General features: G+C 36.3%; 1 protein-coding gene across 1 annotated transcript in view; it reads left to right on the top strand.

Annotated features, from left to right (window-relative positions):
* The window catches only part of BRWD1 (bromodomain and WD repeat domain containing 1), a 197,153-nt gene that overhangs the window by 175,731 nt on the left and 6,698 nt on the right, over positions 1 to 14,724 (top strand). Inside the window, exons 38-41 of the mRNA XM_007945551.2 lie at positions 2,216 to 2,445; positions 6,880 to 7,053; positions 7,287 to 8,186; positions 9,607 to 10,530. Coding sequence (XP_007943742.2) covers positions 2,216 to 2,445; positions 6,880 to 7,053; positions 7,287 to 8,186; positions 9,607 to 10,530 — 2,228 coding nt within the window. The remainder of the gene's footprint in view (positions 1 to 2,215; positions 2,446 to 6,879; positions 7,054 to 7,286; positions 8,187 to 9,606; positions 10,531 to 14,724) is intronic.

Raw genomic sequence — 14,724 nt, 5'->3', positions numbered from 1 at the left:
TGATACGGTGGCTGCGACGATGGGCTCAAGTATAGCAGGGATTGTGGGGCTGGCGCGGGATCGGGCAGTGTTTCGTTCTGCTGTGCATGGGGTCGCAATGAGTCGGAAACGACTCGACGGCACTTAACAAGAACAACAACAACAACAATTGAAATACATAATACTGCACATTATTATTTAAGTGTTTTCCCCCAGAAATGCTTTTTTTTTAAAAAGCTTTTTGTTTTGAAATAATTCCAGAATTAAATGAAAAGGGTCATGTATAGAACACCTGTGTATACGCTTCATCTAGATTCAGCAGTTGTCCACAGTCTGCCACATTTGTTTTATTACTGAATGTGATATTTTTCTTTTGAATCATTTGATACCAACATCATGCACCTTTACCTCCTAAATAGTTAACGTGGGTTTTCTGAGAACAAGGACATTAATGTTCTTACCACACATTATTTATATTTCTACAATTGATGCAATAATGTTCTTAAGCAATTTTTTTTCCCCTAATCGAGATCCAGTCCAGGATTGTGAATTGCATTTAGTTGCTGTGTTTCTTTAGTGTCTCTTAATCTGGGATAGTTCTTAATAATTTTTTTTTTTTTTTTTTATCTTGACTGACATTTTTGAAGAGGACAGACAGGGTGGTTATTTTATAAAATAAATTCTCAATTTAGGTTAGTCTGTTCTGGTATACGTTTTGTCTTTTTTTATTTACCAAAAAAAAAAAAAAAAAAAATCCCACTTTATCTTTTGGAACCAAGAGGAAGAGAGGTCTAACAGTTCAGAAAGACATAGCATAAAAAGGGAAAGTTTTCATTCTAAAAGTATTACCACTTTATCTACTGTTCAAAATCAAGTTTATGATAAGTACAAGCATGTACTTTTTCCTTTTTCAACCTGTTGATATTTCAACCTGTTGCTGATATTTATGGCAGTTAAGACTTCTACATAAGAAACAGGAATTTTTTTTTTTTTTTACCATAATATAAAGGGTAACTGCTTTAAAGAATTAATGTTGTCTCTGAACCTGGATGTCTAGATACTCCTTAACAAGTTCTCTATTTGTTTTAAAGAAAAATAGCATTGTTTCCATATTAATATTTCCCAGATTTGTAACTTGTAACCAAAGACTGCCTCGCCTTAAATGTTGTTCTCCTTCTCCCTTAGCCATAGCACAGAAGGCCAACCATGATGCCCTGGGACTTAGGCATAAACAGTCTGATCTTTTAAAAACTGTTTTATCCTGATCTCTTCTTTATCTTTCCACTCTGCTCAGGTTTTGTTGGTTTCTTCTCTTAATTTTATACCTTCTAGATTGAAATATATAAATAGTGCCATCGAGTTAACTTTGACTCATAGTGACATTATGTACAACAGAAAGAAACACTGCTCAGTTTTGTCATTTTTATGATCACCAGCATGTCCAAATCCACTGTGTGGCTATTGTGCAAAATCCATCTCACTGGTGGTTTCCCTTGCCTTTGCTGGACTTTTATTTTTATGCAAATAATGTGTGAATTACATGTTTCTGTGAGGGGAGGAGGGGAAGGCCAGCTGCATTCTCCCTTCATGAGATACTTTCCTAAGCATGCTATGGTATGTTTATGAATATATTTTACAGGGGGAGGGATCAGTTAGCAAAAATGTATTTACATGCATTATTTGCACAAAAATACAGTACTTGACCACATATGATGTCCTCCACTAGTGCTTGATCTCTCCTGATGACATGTCCAAAGCAAGTAAGCTGGACAGTATTCTGTTGTGACCCATAAAGTTTTCATTGGCTAATTATTAGAAATTGTTCACCAGGTCTTTCTTTCCTTAATACTGTTTTCAGAAATATAAATAAGAGACTAGAGGAAAAGTTGTGCCCCTCTGTGGCTTGGATGTATAATGTAAATGAATGCCTGTATTACATAAATATCTGTTTTTAACATTTAAACAAAGAACCTAGGGTATTCTATATAATTTTCTGTAACACTGTTAATTTGATCATTATTCCAAATTTGAATTAAAACAATTTCAAATTTAGAATAATACACAGTAATTGATGAAAGATTAATAACTCATACCGAAATAACGTATTAATGACTATTTAATGGCTTGATTATGAAATTATTCTCACGTTAAGAAATAATATTTTGATTTAATCATTCTCTGAACTGACTACCTTTATGTTTATTATCTTATTTCCTTTGTTCCTTTCTTTGACCAGAAATGGCAAGCAGAACCGAGTGAAATCTCAGAGAAAAGTAATTCCTGAGTTGGTAGGTTCTCCTCCTACCCAGTCTACCTCAAGTAGGGCAGCTTATTCTGCAAGCCATAGGACAAGTGCTAGTATCTCTTCAGGTATTACTTCTGGTGATTCTTCAGATTCAGCAGGATCATTGGAAAGAATGAGAAGAAACAAACCTGTAACACAAACCACTGGTTCTACATTATCTGGTAAGAAGTAGAGTGTTACTAGTTACTGTGTGTTTAGAGGAAAGAAAATAAAAAAGACACCTGGCCTTGACACTCAAGGAAGAGAGAGAAACAAAATAATAAACGGGGGACAATTAGAATATGTTTGATGAATACCTTGATTTTGGCAGTTGAGGGACCACATTTTATGTAAATTGAAATCACCCAAATTTTAAATAATGTGATATAAATATTCATCATGCTTTGTGTGCAAAATTTGACATTTTTTATGTCTTTAAATCAATAAAAGGATCGTTATTCATATGAGTTCAAAACTGTTGGCCTAGGAAATTTTAAACTGCTTATGCTATTGCCATTTGGCCAGGGTAGTTGTTACAAAGCTACTTTGGTTAGCACTGTCTGAATGAGACTGTTGTGTTTGTGTGCTTTGACAGTGCTCTTAGTGATTTTGGTGACTTGTGATGATTGTATATGTTTACTGTTATAATTTAATGCTTTTCTCATGTCTTATATTATCTAGTATTTCATTAAGTGATATTGGTAGTATTGAAAAATAAACCCCTAAATAAATTTTGGAATGAAAGTTAAGTATGATAAAAAATGATGTGGAAAAGTTCTAATAACCACACTTATCAGTGCAAAGTCTGAATTATACAATGTCTTAAGGAATGCATTTATAGCATAAACTATAACTGCCAATATCTGGATAATATATGCAGTGTACATAACCTACAGTAATTGAAAATGGAAATTAAAGTATGGACAGAATTTAAACAGAAATAAGGGGATACTTTATAAGCAGGGTAGCAATATGAGAAAGAGCATCGAAGGAAAGAAAGTTGTATTTTGTGCATATGTAAAGACTGCCCAGAATACATAGTGCATTTTGGGAAACAATATAAGTAATAGGATTAAACAGATAGAATGTAGCTACATTTTAGACTAGGAAGATTTGCAAAAGAGTTTAGATTACTGTTGAGTAGGGGGGTCATGTGATGAATTGTTTCAGTAAGGTAAATCAGTTTGATGGTAATGCAGGGAAGGGGAAAAGTCTGGAAATAGAGAGTCAGAGGGCTAGTGGTGGAATAGATTAGGAATGGTGGAAACAGGCAAACAGGAGAGCAGTTTGAAAGGAAGAATTAGTTTGGTGTTTGATACCCTTTTCACACATCCACTTTAACACAGAGTTGGGTTTTATGGAGGAAAATTTTGTCTTTTTTTTTTTTTTAAATTTTTGTGATTTGGGTGAAAGTTTACAGAGCAAATTCACTTTCCATACAGCAGCTTGCATACACTTTGTCTCATGACATTGACTGCAATTTCCCACAGTGCAACAGCTCCCCTCTCACTTCTTCCCTATAGCTACCTCTTCCCTGTGTCCTTTCCTCCTATACACTCCTGCCCCTTGAGCTGTCTCCTTGTACTTACACAACTACCAAAGCAGCAAGGAGGCTGCATCTTCCGACCTCCTCTAACCACACAAGAGGAAGACAGACTCACCACTATTAGCCCAAGGCCTATTTCTGTGAGGCCAGACATGCTGCCTCCCTCCAGCCCTTTGACCAAATGTTCCTCCCACAACACCCACTACTTCTCTGCTAGGTTCGATCATTCACTGCAATGGCCACACAGAGCTCCCAGATTATGGGGCTTATTAGGGAAGGACCAGGCTACAATTCAAGTTCAGGAACAACGCTCATTCTCTCTCAGCCCACTGCGTCTCAGCCAACAGTCTCTTTTAGTCTTTCTCCCAGCAATGCGTGTCTCTCCATGTCTCTCTCCCAGCAATGCATGTCTCTCGGTGTCTCTCCCCTAGCAATGCTTGTCTCTTAGCAGTGTTTGTCTCAGCAGTACATCATTTTTCTTAGCCAGCAGTCAGAGACACACTTTCTGCCTCCAGGAGGCCTCCTTTTGAGCCTGGCAGAGTAGGCAAACTAACCAATCATAATACCAGAATTCTAAGCACCTGAGAGAGTGGACTTCCCAGAACACTGCTTTTTGCCACTCTCAACAGAAATACCCCAGGTGGGTAACTCTAACATAATCAGGAACTCCTCAGTTGTTCACAGCAGATTCCACCACGGAGTTTACAAGGACTTGTGGCTAGAAAAGCCATACCAGCTAATTTACTACACTGCAACAGCCCTTCTATTCTCCCATGATTGATCTCTCCAAGGAGTGTATCTACCTAATGTAAATGTTCAGCTCATACGCCTATCTTTTGTTTGGCTGGAAGCCACTGGAGTGGGTTCAATTTCAGACCTGAAGGGCAGCTAGGGGCCATAGTCTCAGGGATTCCACCAGGCTCTATCAGACCAGCAAACCTAGTCCTTCTTTTTTTTTTCCTAATGATTTTGCGTTTCATTCCACATTGTTCTCCCACTCTATCCAGGATCTCTTACGTGGATTCCCCTTATGGAGGAAAATTTTGTCTTAACTTTGTATTTCCACTCATTTTGATGAAATTTTCGTCCTTTGAAAGGCATGTACAAACTGAGTCTGGATGAAGAAACAGGAAGTGTGGGTTTATCATCTCATGCTCACACTGTCATATGGACTCATGAAGTGGGATACTAGGGAATAGTACTGAATTACTTCCTTATTTTTCTAATTATTTTTGTGGAGCATATAATATTTCTTGAGCTGAATAGCATATATAACTGATATATATAGATATAGATAGATAGATACAGATATAGATATATATGGGAGTTCTGGTAGTGTAGTGCCTTAAGGCACTTGACTGCTAATCAGAAGACTGGCGGTTCCAGCCCACCAATTGCTCCTCGGAAGGAAGATGGGGCAATCTATTTCTGTAGTGATACTGCCTTGGAAACCCAAGGGGAGGGGTTGCTATGAGTCGGGTCTGACTCGACAGCACATAACAACAACAATATATATATATATATATATATTTATGCATGCTGTTAAGGAGCTCTGGTGGCGTAGTGCCTAAGGCATATTTGACTGCTAACCAGAAGGTTGGTGGTTCAAACCTGCCAGCCACTCTGTAGAAGTAAGACTGGGCAATCTATTTCCGTATAGGTCTATCACCTTGGAAACCCAGTGGGGGGTTGCTCTGAGTTGGAATCCACTCAATGGCAGTGAGGTTTTTTTTTTCTTTAATATGATGTTAGAATGGGCTGTTAGAGAAAGACCTAAAAATGTTTCTACTGAAATGCTATACTCTAAATAATTTTTCTTTTAATGTTTTATTGTGATTTGGGTGATAGCCTATAGAGCAAATTGATTTTTCCAGTCAGCAGTTCATATACATTTTGTTTTGTGACATGGATTGCAGTTCCCACAACGTAACAGCACTCTTTCCATGTCCTCCCTTTACTATTTGTCATTTGCATTCCTCCTCCTCTCCTTTCCCTTTCTGACTCTGAGCTTTATTCCTGGGCAAATACTACCCTTTCAATCTCAGATGGTTGATTGCTGTATGGAGTACTACCTCCCAGGTGTTATTGTTCACTTTATTGGTCTGTTGTTTGGCTGAAAGTTGAACCACAGGATTGAGTTCAGTTCTAGGCCCAAAGGATATCTAAGGGCCATAGTCTTGGGGGTTCCATTAGTCTCTCTCAGACCAGTAAGTCTTTATGATTTTGAGTTTTGTTCTACATTTTCCTCCCACTCTATGTTGTTGTTGTTGTTGTTGTTATGTGCCGTCAAGTCGGCCCCGACTCATAGCGACCCCTCCTTGGGTTTCCGAGGCAGTATCACTACAGAAGTAGGATTGCCCAACCTTCCTTCCGAGGATATAGGACCTCCTTTCGTGATCCCTTTCAGAGCAGTCAGCAGTGGTAGCTGGGCACCATCTAGTTCTTCTGGCCTCAGGGTTATGGAAGCTAGGGTTCAAGTGGTCCATAAGTCTTTAGACCAGTTATTTCCTTGTGTCTTTGATTTTTTTCACTCTTCTTTGTTTCATATGAGGAGAGACTGATAGTTGTACCTTAGGTTGTGCCTGTTCTATTGAAAATGCCTATTTGACATAAGGAAGTGGATAGTAAACCAAAAACTAAACTCACTGCCATTGAGTCGATTCTGACTCATAGCAACCCCTCCTTGGGTTTTGTAAGGTGGTATCTCTACAGAACTAGATTGCCCAGTCTACCTTCCAAAGAGTGGCTGATGGATAGTAGGTCTAATTAATTCTTTTTAAAATTTTAAATGGAAGTTTGTTTTTAAAATATATAATAAACTGTATTTTCTGAATTTAGTCCAGATTAATATGTTATTTGGAAAAATAAGAGTACAAACTTGATTTGGAATGCTGATTATTTACCTTATAAAACCAAAATTTTACCAGCAGTTCTTTGGAACAGTTTTAAAAAATACAGTCTATGTATTTTAAGACTGTTTTTAGTATATTGTTAGGGGAATAACTGTTTATGTGTTTAAGATAGGAGAATATATATATATAATTAAGTATTAATGCTTTATTTTCCTTAGAAAGTGAAATGGAAGATTCTTCAGCTACCTCTTCATCATCTTCAGCTTCTGATAGTTCAGAGGAAAGTAAAGACAGTCCAAGACCTCGTGAATTCTTATTATGTAGTGGTGGTGGACTGTCCAGGGGCAGCAGCCTCAGGGTGACCAGAACTAGAGCTGCTCAAAGGAAAACTGGTAAGAGAGTCATTGGTGTTTCACTAGAGGAATGTATATCAAGACAATCTAGAAGTTAAATATTAAATGGATTTAATGTATGTGTGGTACATTAACCCTTAGCCTTTTAAGGGTTAGAATGGAAATTGATTTTGGCATTAAAAACTAAGGAACAAAGATTCTAAAATAATAAAGGATTTAAAATTGTTGAAATGAGGAAGACTTTCCTAATCCTTTTGTTTCTTTACTTTTAGGTCCTGTCTCTCTAGAAAATGGATGTGGCAGAAAAGCCACTCGAAAGAGAATTTATTTAAGTGACTCTGATAATAACTCATTCCAGACTGGTGAAATTCTAAAAGCCAGAGCTGGAAATAACCGTAAAGTCCTACGAAAGTGTGCTGCTGTGGCTGCCAATAAGATAAAACTAATGAGTGATGTAGAAGAGAATTCTAGCTCTGAAAGTGTCTGCTCTGGCCGCAAGCTGCCTCACCGAAATGCTTCTGCTGCAGCTAAAAAAAAGTTATTACATAATTCTGAAGATGACCAGAGCTTAAAGTCAGATATTGAAGAAGAGCTAAAAGGTCAACATCAGCCCTCACCAACGTCTACTCATGTTGCTCGGAAAACTGTCCATGAATCTGAAAATGGAGATTCAGAGTCAGAAAGTGATTTGAGAGTTGCCCGGAAAAATTGGCATGCTAATGGTTATAAGTCCCATATGCCAACAATTTCTAAAACAAAATCTCTTAAAATAGAGTCTTCTGAATCTTCTGATGAAGACTCTAAGAGCCATAATTCAGATAATGGACATAAAAGAACTGCCTGCCTTTCAGCTTCTAGGCAGAAACTGAAGACAACTGACCTCTTCAAGGAAGAGGAGGAAGCATGTTCTGAACCAGGGAAATGTGAGGGTAGGAAATACAATGCGGGTCGCAAGAATGCTTTTTTTAAAAAAGCAAAGATATTGAGTGATTCTGAATCTGAAGAAGACGATAGAGAAGATGGAAGATATCACAAGGTGAAAAATAATCTAATTTCAGGGAATTTGAAGTGTGAGCCTGTTGCTGAGTCCCAGTGTTCCTCAGATCATGTATCTGAAACAGATTTGGATTCAGATAATGATAAGACAAAAAAGTCAAACAATTTTGTGAAAGGTAATTAAATATAATTAACTTTAGTTTACTGATTGTCTCTATTTCCTGTAATGTATGTTGGTGTTCTCTCACCTCCTTTGCTAGCAGTTCTCTCCCACCCTGTGCGCTGCCTATTACCCTTTCTGTGCATCTCTTATGTTACATGCATGCATAAGCATTTGTTGAGTATAAAAAAACAAAACAAAAACAAACCCATTCCCATCAAGTTGATTTTGACTCATAGTGACGCAATAGGAGAGAGTAGACTGCCCCAGAGGGTTTCCAAGGGTGTAAATATGTACAGAAGCAGGCTTGACTCATCTTTCTCCCATGGAGTGGCTGGTAAGTTTGAACCATTGACCTTTTGGTTGGTAGCTGAATGCTTTTATGCCATCAAGAGCTCCTTTTTTTGAGTAAACTTAGTTTTATTTAACTAACAGCCAGTCTTGGCCTTAACAACTATTTTCATTAAAGATTTCATTTCTTTTATTGATGATGAGTAGAACTGTGAGTTTGAGAAAAGAGTCAAGTCTGTAAACCATGATTGTGATAGCTTGCAAAGAGGAAAGGGTAGGTTAGTTGAAAGGAATTTGGTAAGGAGTAGTAGTAATTGCAGGAGCTCTGGTAGCATAGTGCTAAGGCACTTGACTGCTAACCAGAAGGCTGGCGGTTCAAACCCACCAGCCACTCCTCGGAAGGAAGGTTGGGCAATCCTACTTCCGTAGTGATACTGCCTTGGAAACCCAAGGAGGGGTCGCTATGAGTCGGGGCCAACTGGACGGCATAAAACAACAACAACAGTAGTAATTGCAAGTAATAGAACAGAATTAAGCTGTTATTATGAATCTCATACCTTTTTTAAATGCTTAGTATGATTAACCAGTTTAGTCTTCATAACTTTCATGAAGTACTTTATTATTGTTTCCCATTTTTCCCTCTGAAGCACAGGGAGGTGAAATAACTTGTTGAATTAGAATCCTACTCCTGATAAATGGGGAATGAAAGAGCAGATAAAGCTAAGATCAAAAACAGTTGGTATGATTGGAATTTGTGGAATTAGGAAAGGTTCAGGGAGGCTGAGAATAAGTGATCAGTGCACATTATCAGTACAGTGATAAGTGGTATTCAGGTTAATGAAATAGTATTTTAGTGTCAAGTGCTTGCATATGCAGTTAGAGGGCATAGGATGTCCCTGATGGGAATATGTTGAAGTTGTGAATGGTGCTGAGGCTGAAAAACTTACTTCTGTAAAGTATTAAGAGATATGGTTCTACCCATTGACTGCCATCCCCCTGCAAGCTAATCAGAATTCTGAACTTAAGTTGTTTAACATATTGAACCTGTCAGACCTTGCAGGTGGTTCTAGTCGCTATAATTCAATATAATTTCATTTCTTTAGGTTTGTTACTCCTTTTATTAAAAGAATACTCTTAATTTTTAGATTCTACATCACAAGACAATGGACACAGCCAGAAAGTTTCCAGGAAAAGGGTCTATTCCAGTGACTCAGACAGCAATTCAAAAGTGGTTAAGAAATCATTAAAAGTCAAAACGGGTCTCCTAAGGATTCCTCGAAGATGTGCAACTTCAGCTGCCAATAAGATCAAGCTAATGAGTGATATAGAAGATGTCAGTTTGGAAAATATGTGCACTAGAAACAGAAATGGAAGGAAAAAGCCCCTCCATTCGGCCTGTACTATAGCTAAGAAGAAGTTGAGTGATTCTGATGGAGATATAAATAATGATGTGCCAAATGAACAGTATGCCCGTAAGGCTAAGCCACGAGAAGCTGACTCAGAAGGTAGTACAAAAAGTATTAGTCAGTCTTTTAACGGAGACTCAGACTCTGAAAATAATTTAAATTCAGAACATAACAACAGGCGTATCAGAAGTCACAAAAGAAATACTATACATTCTAAAACAAAAAATTCCTTGATTAAGCCTTCGGAAGAATATTTAAAAAGCCATATTCAAGGGAGTAAGATTGGTAGAAAATTTTCTTCTGAGTCAACTTTGGCACAGAAATCTCCTTTAGAGAATAACTTTGAAGAAGAACTGAACTATGGCCTACGCAGGTGGAATGGCAGAAGACTCAGGACCTATGGGAAAGCTCCTTTCAGTAAGACAAAAATGATTCATGATTCACAGCAAGCAGGAGAGATGGAAATTAAAAGGAAGAGACGGCATCCTGAATTGGAAAATGTGGAAATTTCTGAAACAATAGGGAATTTGAAGTTTGAACCTGACATAAATCCCAAACCTGATTCAGATACGGGATCTGTCACTGAATCAGATATTGACTATAGTGATAATACAAAAACCAAAAAGAGGAAAACAAAAGGAAAAGCAAAAGTAGTTAGAAAAGGTAAAACTTTTACAGGTACCCTATCTAAAACTATGAGACAACAAAGACAAAGCAAACGACCTAGGTTAAATATGGATGACAATGACTGGGAGGATTTGGACTATGCAAAATCTAAAAGAGTTCTTCGACGTTCAAAAATAAAAACAAGAAATCAGGGTAGAAGGACTGTGAGATACCATGATGGGGATGATGATAGAAGCTTAGAAAATGTGTTAGATGATTGCACCTTATGACCTTGAGGGAAAACCAGTTCATTTAAAGAGAAAATGGACTGGGATTTATGGTGAAAGCTGGCTATTGAAATTATTTTTTCATCCTACAATTCAGGGAATATATTTATATTTTTCTATGAAAAGTTATGAATGTGACTAAATCATGACTGTTATTTTTATTTGCACTTGCTTGCTTTTGTAGCAGCATTCAGCACAGGTGCCAAAATATGCTTCATTTTGGGGGCAGATGTACTTTTGACAGTATTTGACTACGTATAGCAAGAGATTGAAATCTATTAAAACACTAGACATATCCTGGTTATCAAAACCAGTGAGCATTACTTTCATGATAGCAGGTGTCATGCAGTTACTATTTTTGAATTTGTCAAGAGGTGGTAGTTTCTAATCCCGTCTTGTATTAGTGTTAACAATTTCATATGACCTATGTTTACAGATGTTTCATAAATGTTATATACATACTGACATACAATCATGGGAAGCATAACCATGATACGTAGGCAAGGTACCTACCACTCCCCCCACCTCCCTCTGCGCCCCCCCCCCCTTGGTTAAAATGTCTCTGGCCACCAGATTTGGTCATTTTCATTTAAAGTTTTCAGTTTTCTTCCCAAGTGCTGTTGAATCTTTCCACCTGTCTTTCTTTTCCTTTCTTAAGGAAAACGTGATCACTTTTATTTTATAAACTTGAATTTCTAAAGTGCTGGTAAATTATTATTTTTAAAAAATGCTTGAGCATGTATTTTAAACCTTTAAGGCCAGAGCATAGTTGTAGCATTTTCATTTTCTTTAAAATTGTGCACTAACATAATGTTACCTAATTTATCTCCATCCAAGATAATCCTGGTTTCTATCTAAAGGATTTAACCAAAATTTTGCTTTCCATAGTCTTATTCTGTGAAATAGAGTTTGTGTGCCTTAGACTTAGGATAAGGTTTTTTTTTTTTTTTTTTAATGAGAGTGTACAGGGCTAGAAGAGTATTTAAGTTATATGTAGATTTCCTCCACTATCTTGAAATTGTAGAGTTGACTTTTGTTAAGAGTGCAATTGCAAATCTCATTAACATAGGAAAATAGTTGAATGCCATTCTCCATTTCTGTTTTAGTTTATTGCTGCCAAGTGATTCCCAAACATACTTTGCTGGGGGCAACTAAGTGTATCTTTATTCATGATTTCTAGTATAAACCTATGAAACTATCAAATCTAGTGGGAAAATAATTTTGGAATCCATTTAAAAAGTGAAACCTCTATATATCATCAAAACCATAGTATACTTATTTTTGAGCCAAGTATTTTTACTGATAGCTAATGCTACTCCAGACAGCAGAGGTGGCCATGTCAAACTCATTTGTGCCTGAAGATGAACTTGGTTCAAGTGGTTTACATATTTAGTAGCTGAGGTGGGTATGTTACAGCACTACCACCTTTAAGTTATTTTTTTGGCCTTGATTGTGTTTGGTTTCAGACAAAATTCACCTTTATTTTCCTCTGTGTATTCTTGAGGTGGCAGATGAAAAAGCATTAGACTCTTGTATCAGTATTAGAGAACATTCTTAAGTGTTGTTACGTTTTAGTTACTGATTCCATTTGACCTGGTAGGAAGTATTTTGTTTTCTGATGTAAGAGGAAGGACACTTTCTGACAGTACGACCAAGATAGGTGGGATATCTACCTCTCATTTAATTGTGTAGACCACTGCCACCACTTCATGACTCTGATGCTCCTCCTCTTTAAGCTTGTGTTACGTGTAAACACATTGACTCATGATAATTGACCTGAAAAAAGTTAATGGGATTCCCTTTCTTCCTTAATTTTTAGAACTGGTAATAGATGTTACTTGCATTAATTTATTTAAACTCTTCTTAAATGTCTCTGTTTTATATCTATTCTCAGGGTTATAACTCCATGTTTACCATCTTCTACAAGAAGGTACCAAAAACTCCATAAATAAATATGGAATACATTCATAAATACGTAACTTCTTAGTAAAAAGATACAATGACAGCTTAGGCTTCATCAATAGAACTGTTATTTGGACTGAATTAACTGGTTACTGATTAGCTGGTCAGCCTGGTCCTAATTTCTCAGTTTGTCCAAAGTGATTAGACCCTAGTGTTTCAAAGCAGTATTTTGGATAGTAAGTAAAGGCAGGAATCAGACCTGGTAACTTTAGAAGCATGGCTGTCAATGCAAAGTTCTCAAATTCTTAAGTAAAACTGAGGGATTATGGAGATAATCATTCTTAGGGTTTTTGTTTTGTTTTGTTTTGTTTTGTCATGGTGCTATTCCTAAGGTTAACTTTGAATATGTGACACACACACACTCCTAAGTACCTTTAAGGGAAATTAATGAAAAATTAACAGTTAAAAATGTTTACATTCAGCACTAGAACATGTTTGATTCTTTTCTTCCTTTTATTGCAAAACGCACAGGGATTTAATGCACAGATGTACTTTAATATGTTTGGGATCAGTTTGTATTTTTCTTGAGAAAAAAGACAAAGAGTGGCAAATTAAATTTGAACTGATCCAGAAAAAAGTGCTATAGTTTTCCATTGCACTTGAAGTAACTTAAAAGTTGTATGAGAGAAAAAGACTACTGTGGTTATATTTGTCCTATGATTTCACTGTTTTGTGGTTTAAAGAAAAAAAGTTTTGAGGTATTCAGATTTCATTTTTGCTTCCTTTAAGAGGACATTTTTTGCCAGCCATATTAAGAACTAAAGATTTTAAACGTTGAAAAGATAGGCAAGGTTTAAAAGGCTCCCCCCACTCCTCATATCCTACTTATTTAAAATAAAGTATGTTGACAATGTGTGGTAACTTCTGAATAAAGGGAAAAAGTTGGTTCATTTTCAGATAATTTCTAGGGTCATCATTGTTTTTATTTTAGGGGGAAATCCCTGATCTGATCATTTCTTAAGCTAGTAATTCTTGGAAAGCATGATTATGCTAAATCAGTTACTGACAACTTCTATGTTAACAACACAAAGGTTTCTTTGAAATGGTAGAGTTTTAGCTAAAATTACTAGTTTTGTAATAAGAAAATGGGAAAAAACTTATGTTTTCAGAAAGGACACTTCTGAACCTAGAAATGCAAATGGAAAAAGACGATATAAAACAAATCAATAAAAATACCATCTAGTTACTAAGATACATCACTAACATTTTGCACTTCAGCAGTGGTTGATCTGCTAAGTAAAAATGCTTACTCAAAATAACATTGGGTCCATACTACATCATCCTCTGTCCTCTTTGGATTTTTTTTTTACTTAAAATAATCAGAACACATGATTTATTAACTTCACTGTACATATTAAAAATTAAATTGAAGGAATTTTAATCTGTCAGTACAAACTGAATATGTGCCAACAGAAAAAGAGGTTTGTATTTCAGTAGAATGCAAGAAAGAACATTGTTAAAAGTGAATACAATATTTTTGGTTTTAATTTCTACTCGGTTGTACTTATTTTTTGTTCAACTTTTAAATGGCTAGAGGTCTTTTTGCCTTGCCCTTTTGTAGCCAAAATTTCAACTCCCTTTTCTTTAAGTCAGTATATTTACTTTATTGAGTATCTTGTAGCTGTCACAAAATGCTTAATTTTTCTTAACACTGAATGCAATTTATAGTTGTTTTTCTAGTATGACGGAACACAATGAATTATCTTTATTGTAGAAGAACTTTGCATCTGTTAATTATTTAAGATAAATCCTTCCAACTTCTGCTGTGGATATCAGGAAAAAATAAAGCAAAAACTCTAAGAAATTTGTGACATAAGAGTTTAAGACTGGAGAATCTTTGCTTATGTCCTAGTATTTTGGAACGTAAGAACCAGATTAAATTTGAACCATCAAAACTAAGGAGTTAAATGGAGCACTGTGAAAAAGATTTCCAGTCCAACTCGATTAGTAAATGTTGATCATACTTGTAGCTCAAATTGAGAATCTATGGAAAGGACTGAAT

This window comes from Orycteropus afer, unplaced genomic scaffold (assembly GCF_000298275.1).
Source record: "Orycteropus afer afer isolate SDZICR_OR568_19922 unplaced genomic scaffold, OryAfe1.0 scaffold00137, whole genome shotgun sequence".
In the NCBI taxonomy this organism is placed as follows: domain Eukaryota; kingdom Metazoa; phylum Chordata; class Mammalia; order Tubulidentata; family Orycteropodidae; genus Orycteropus; species Orycteropus afer.
This window is presented reverse-complemented; position numbering and strand designations above follow the sequence as displayed.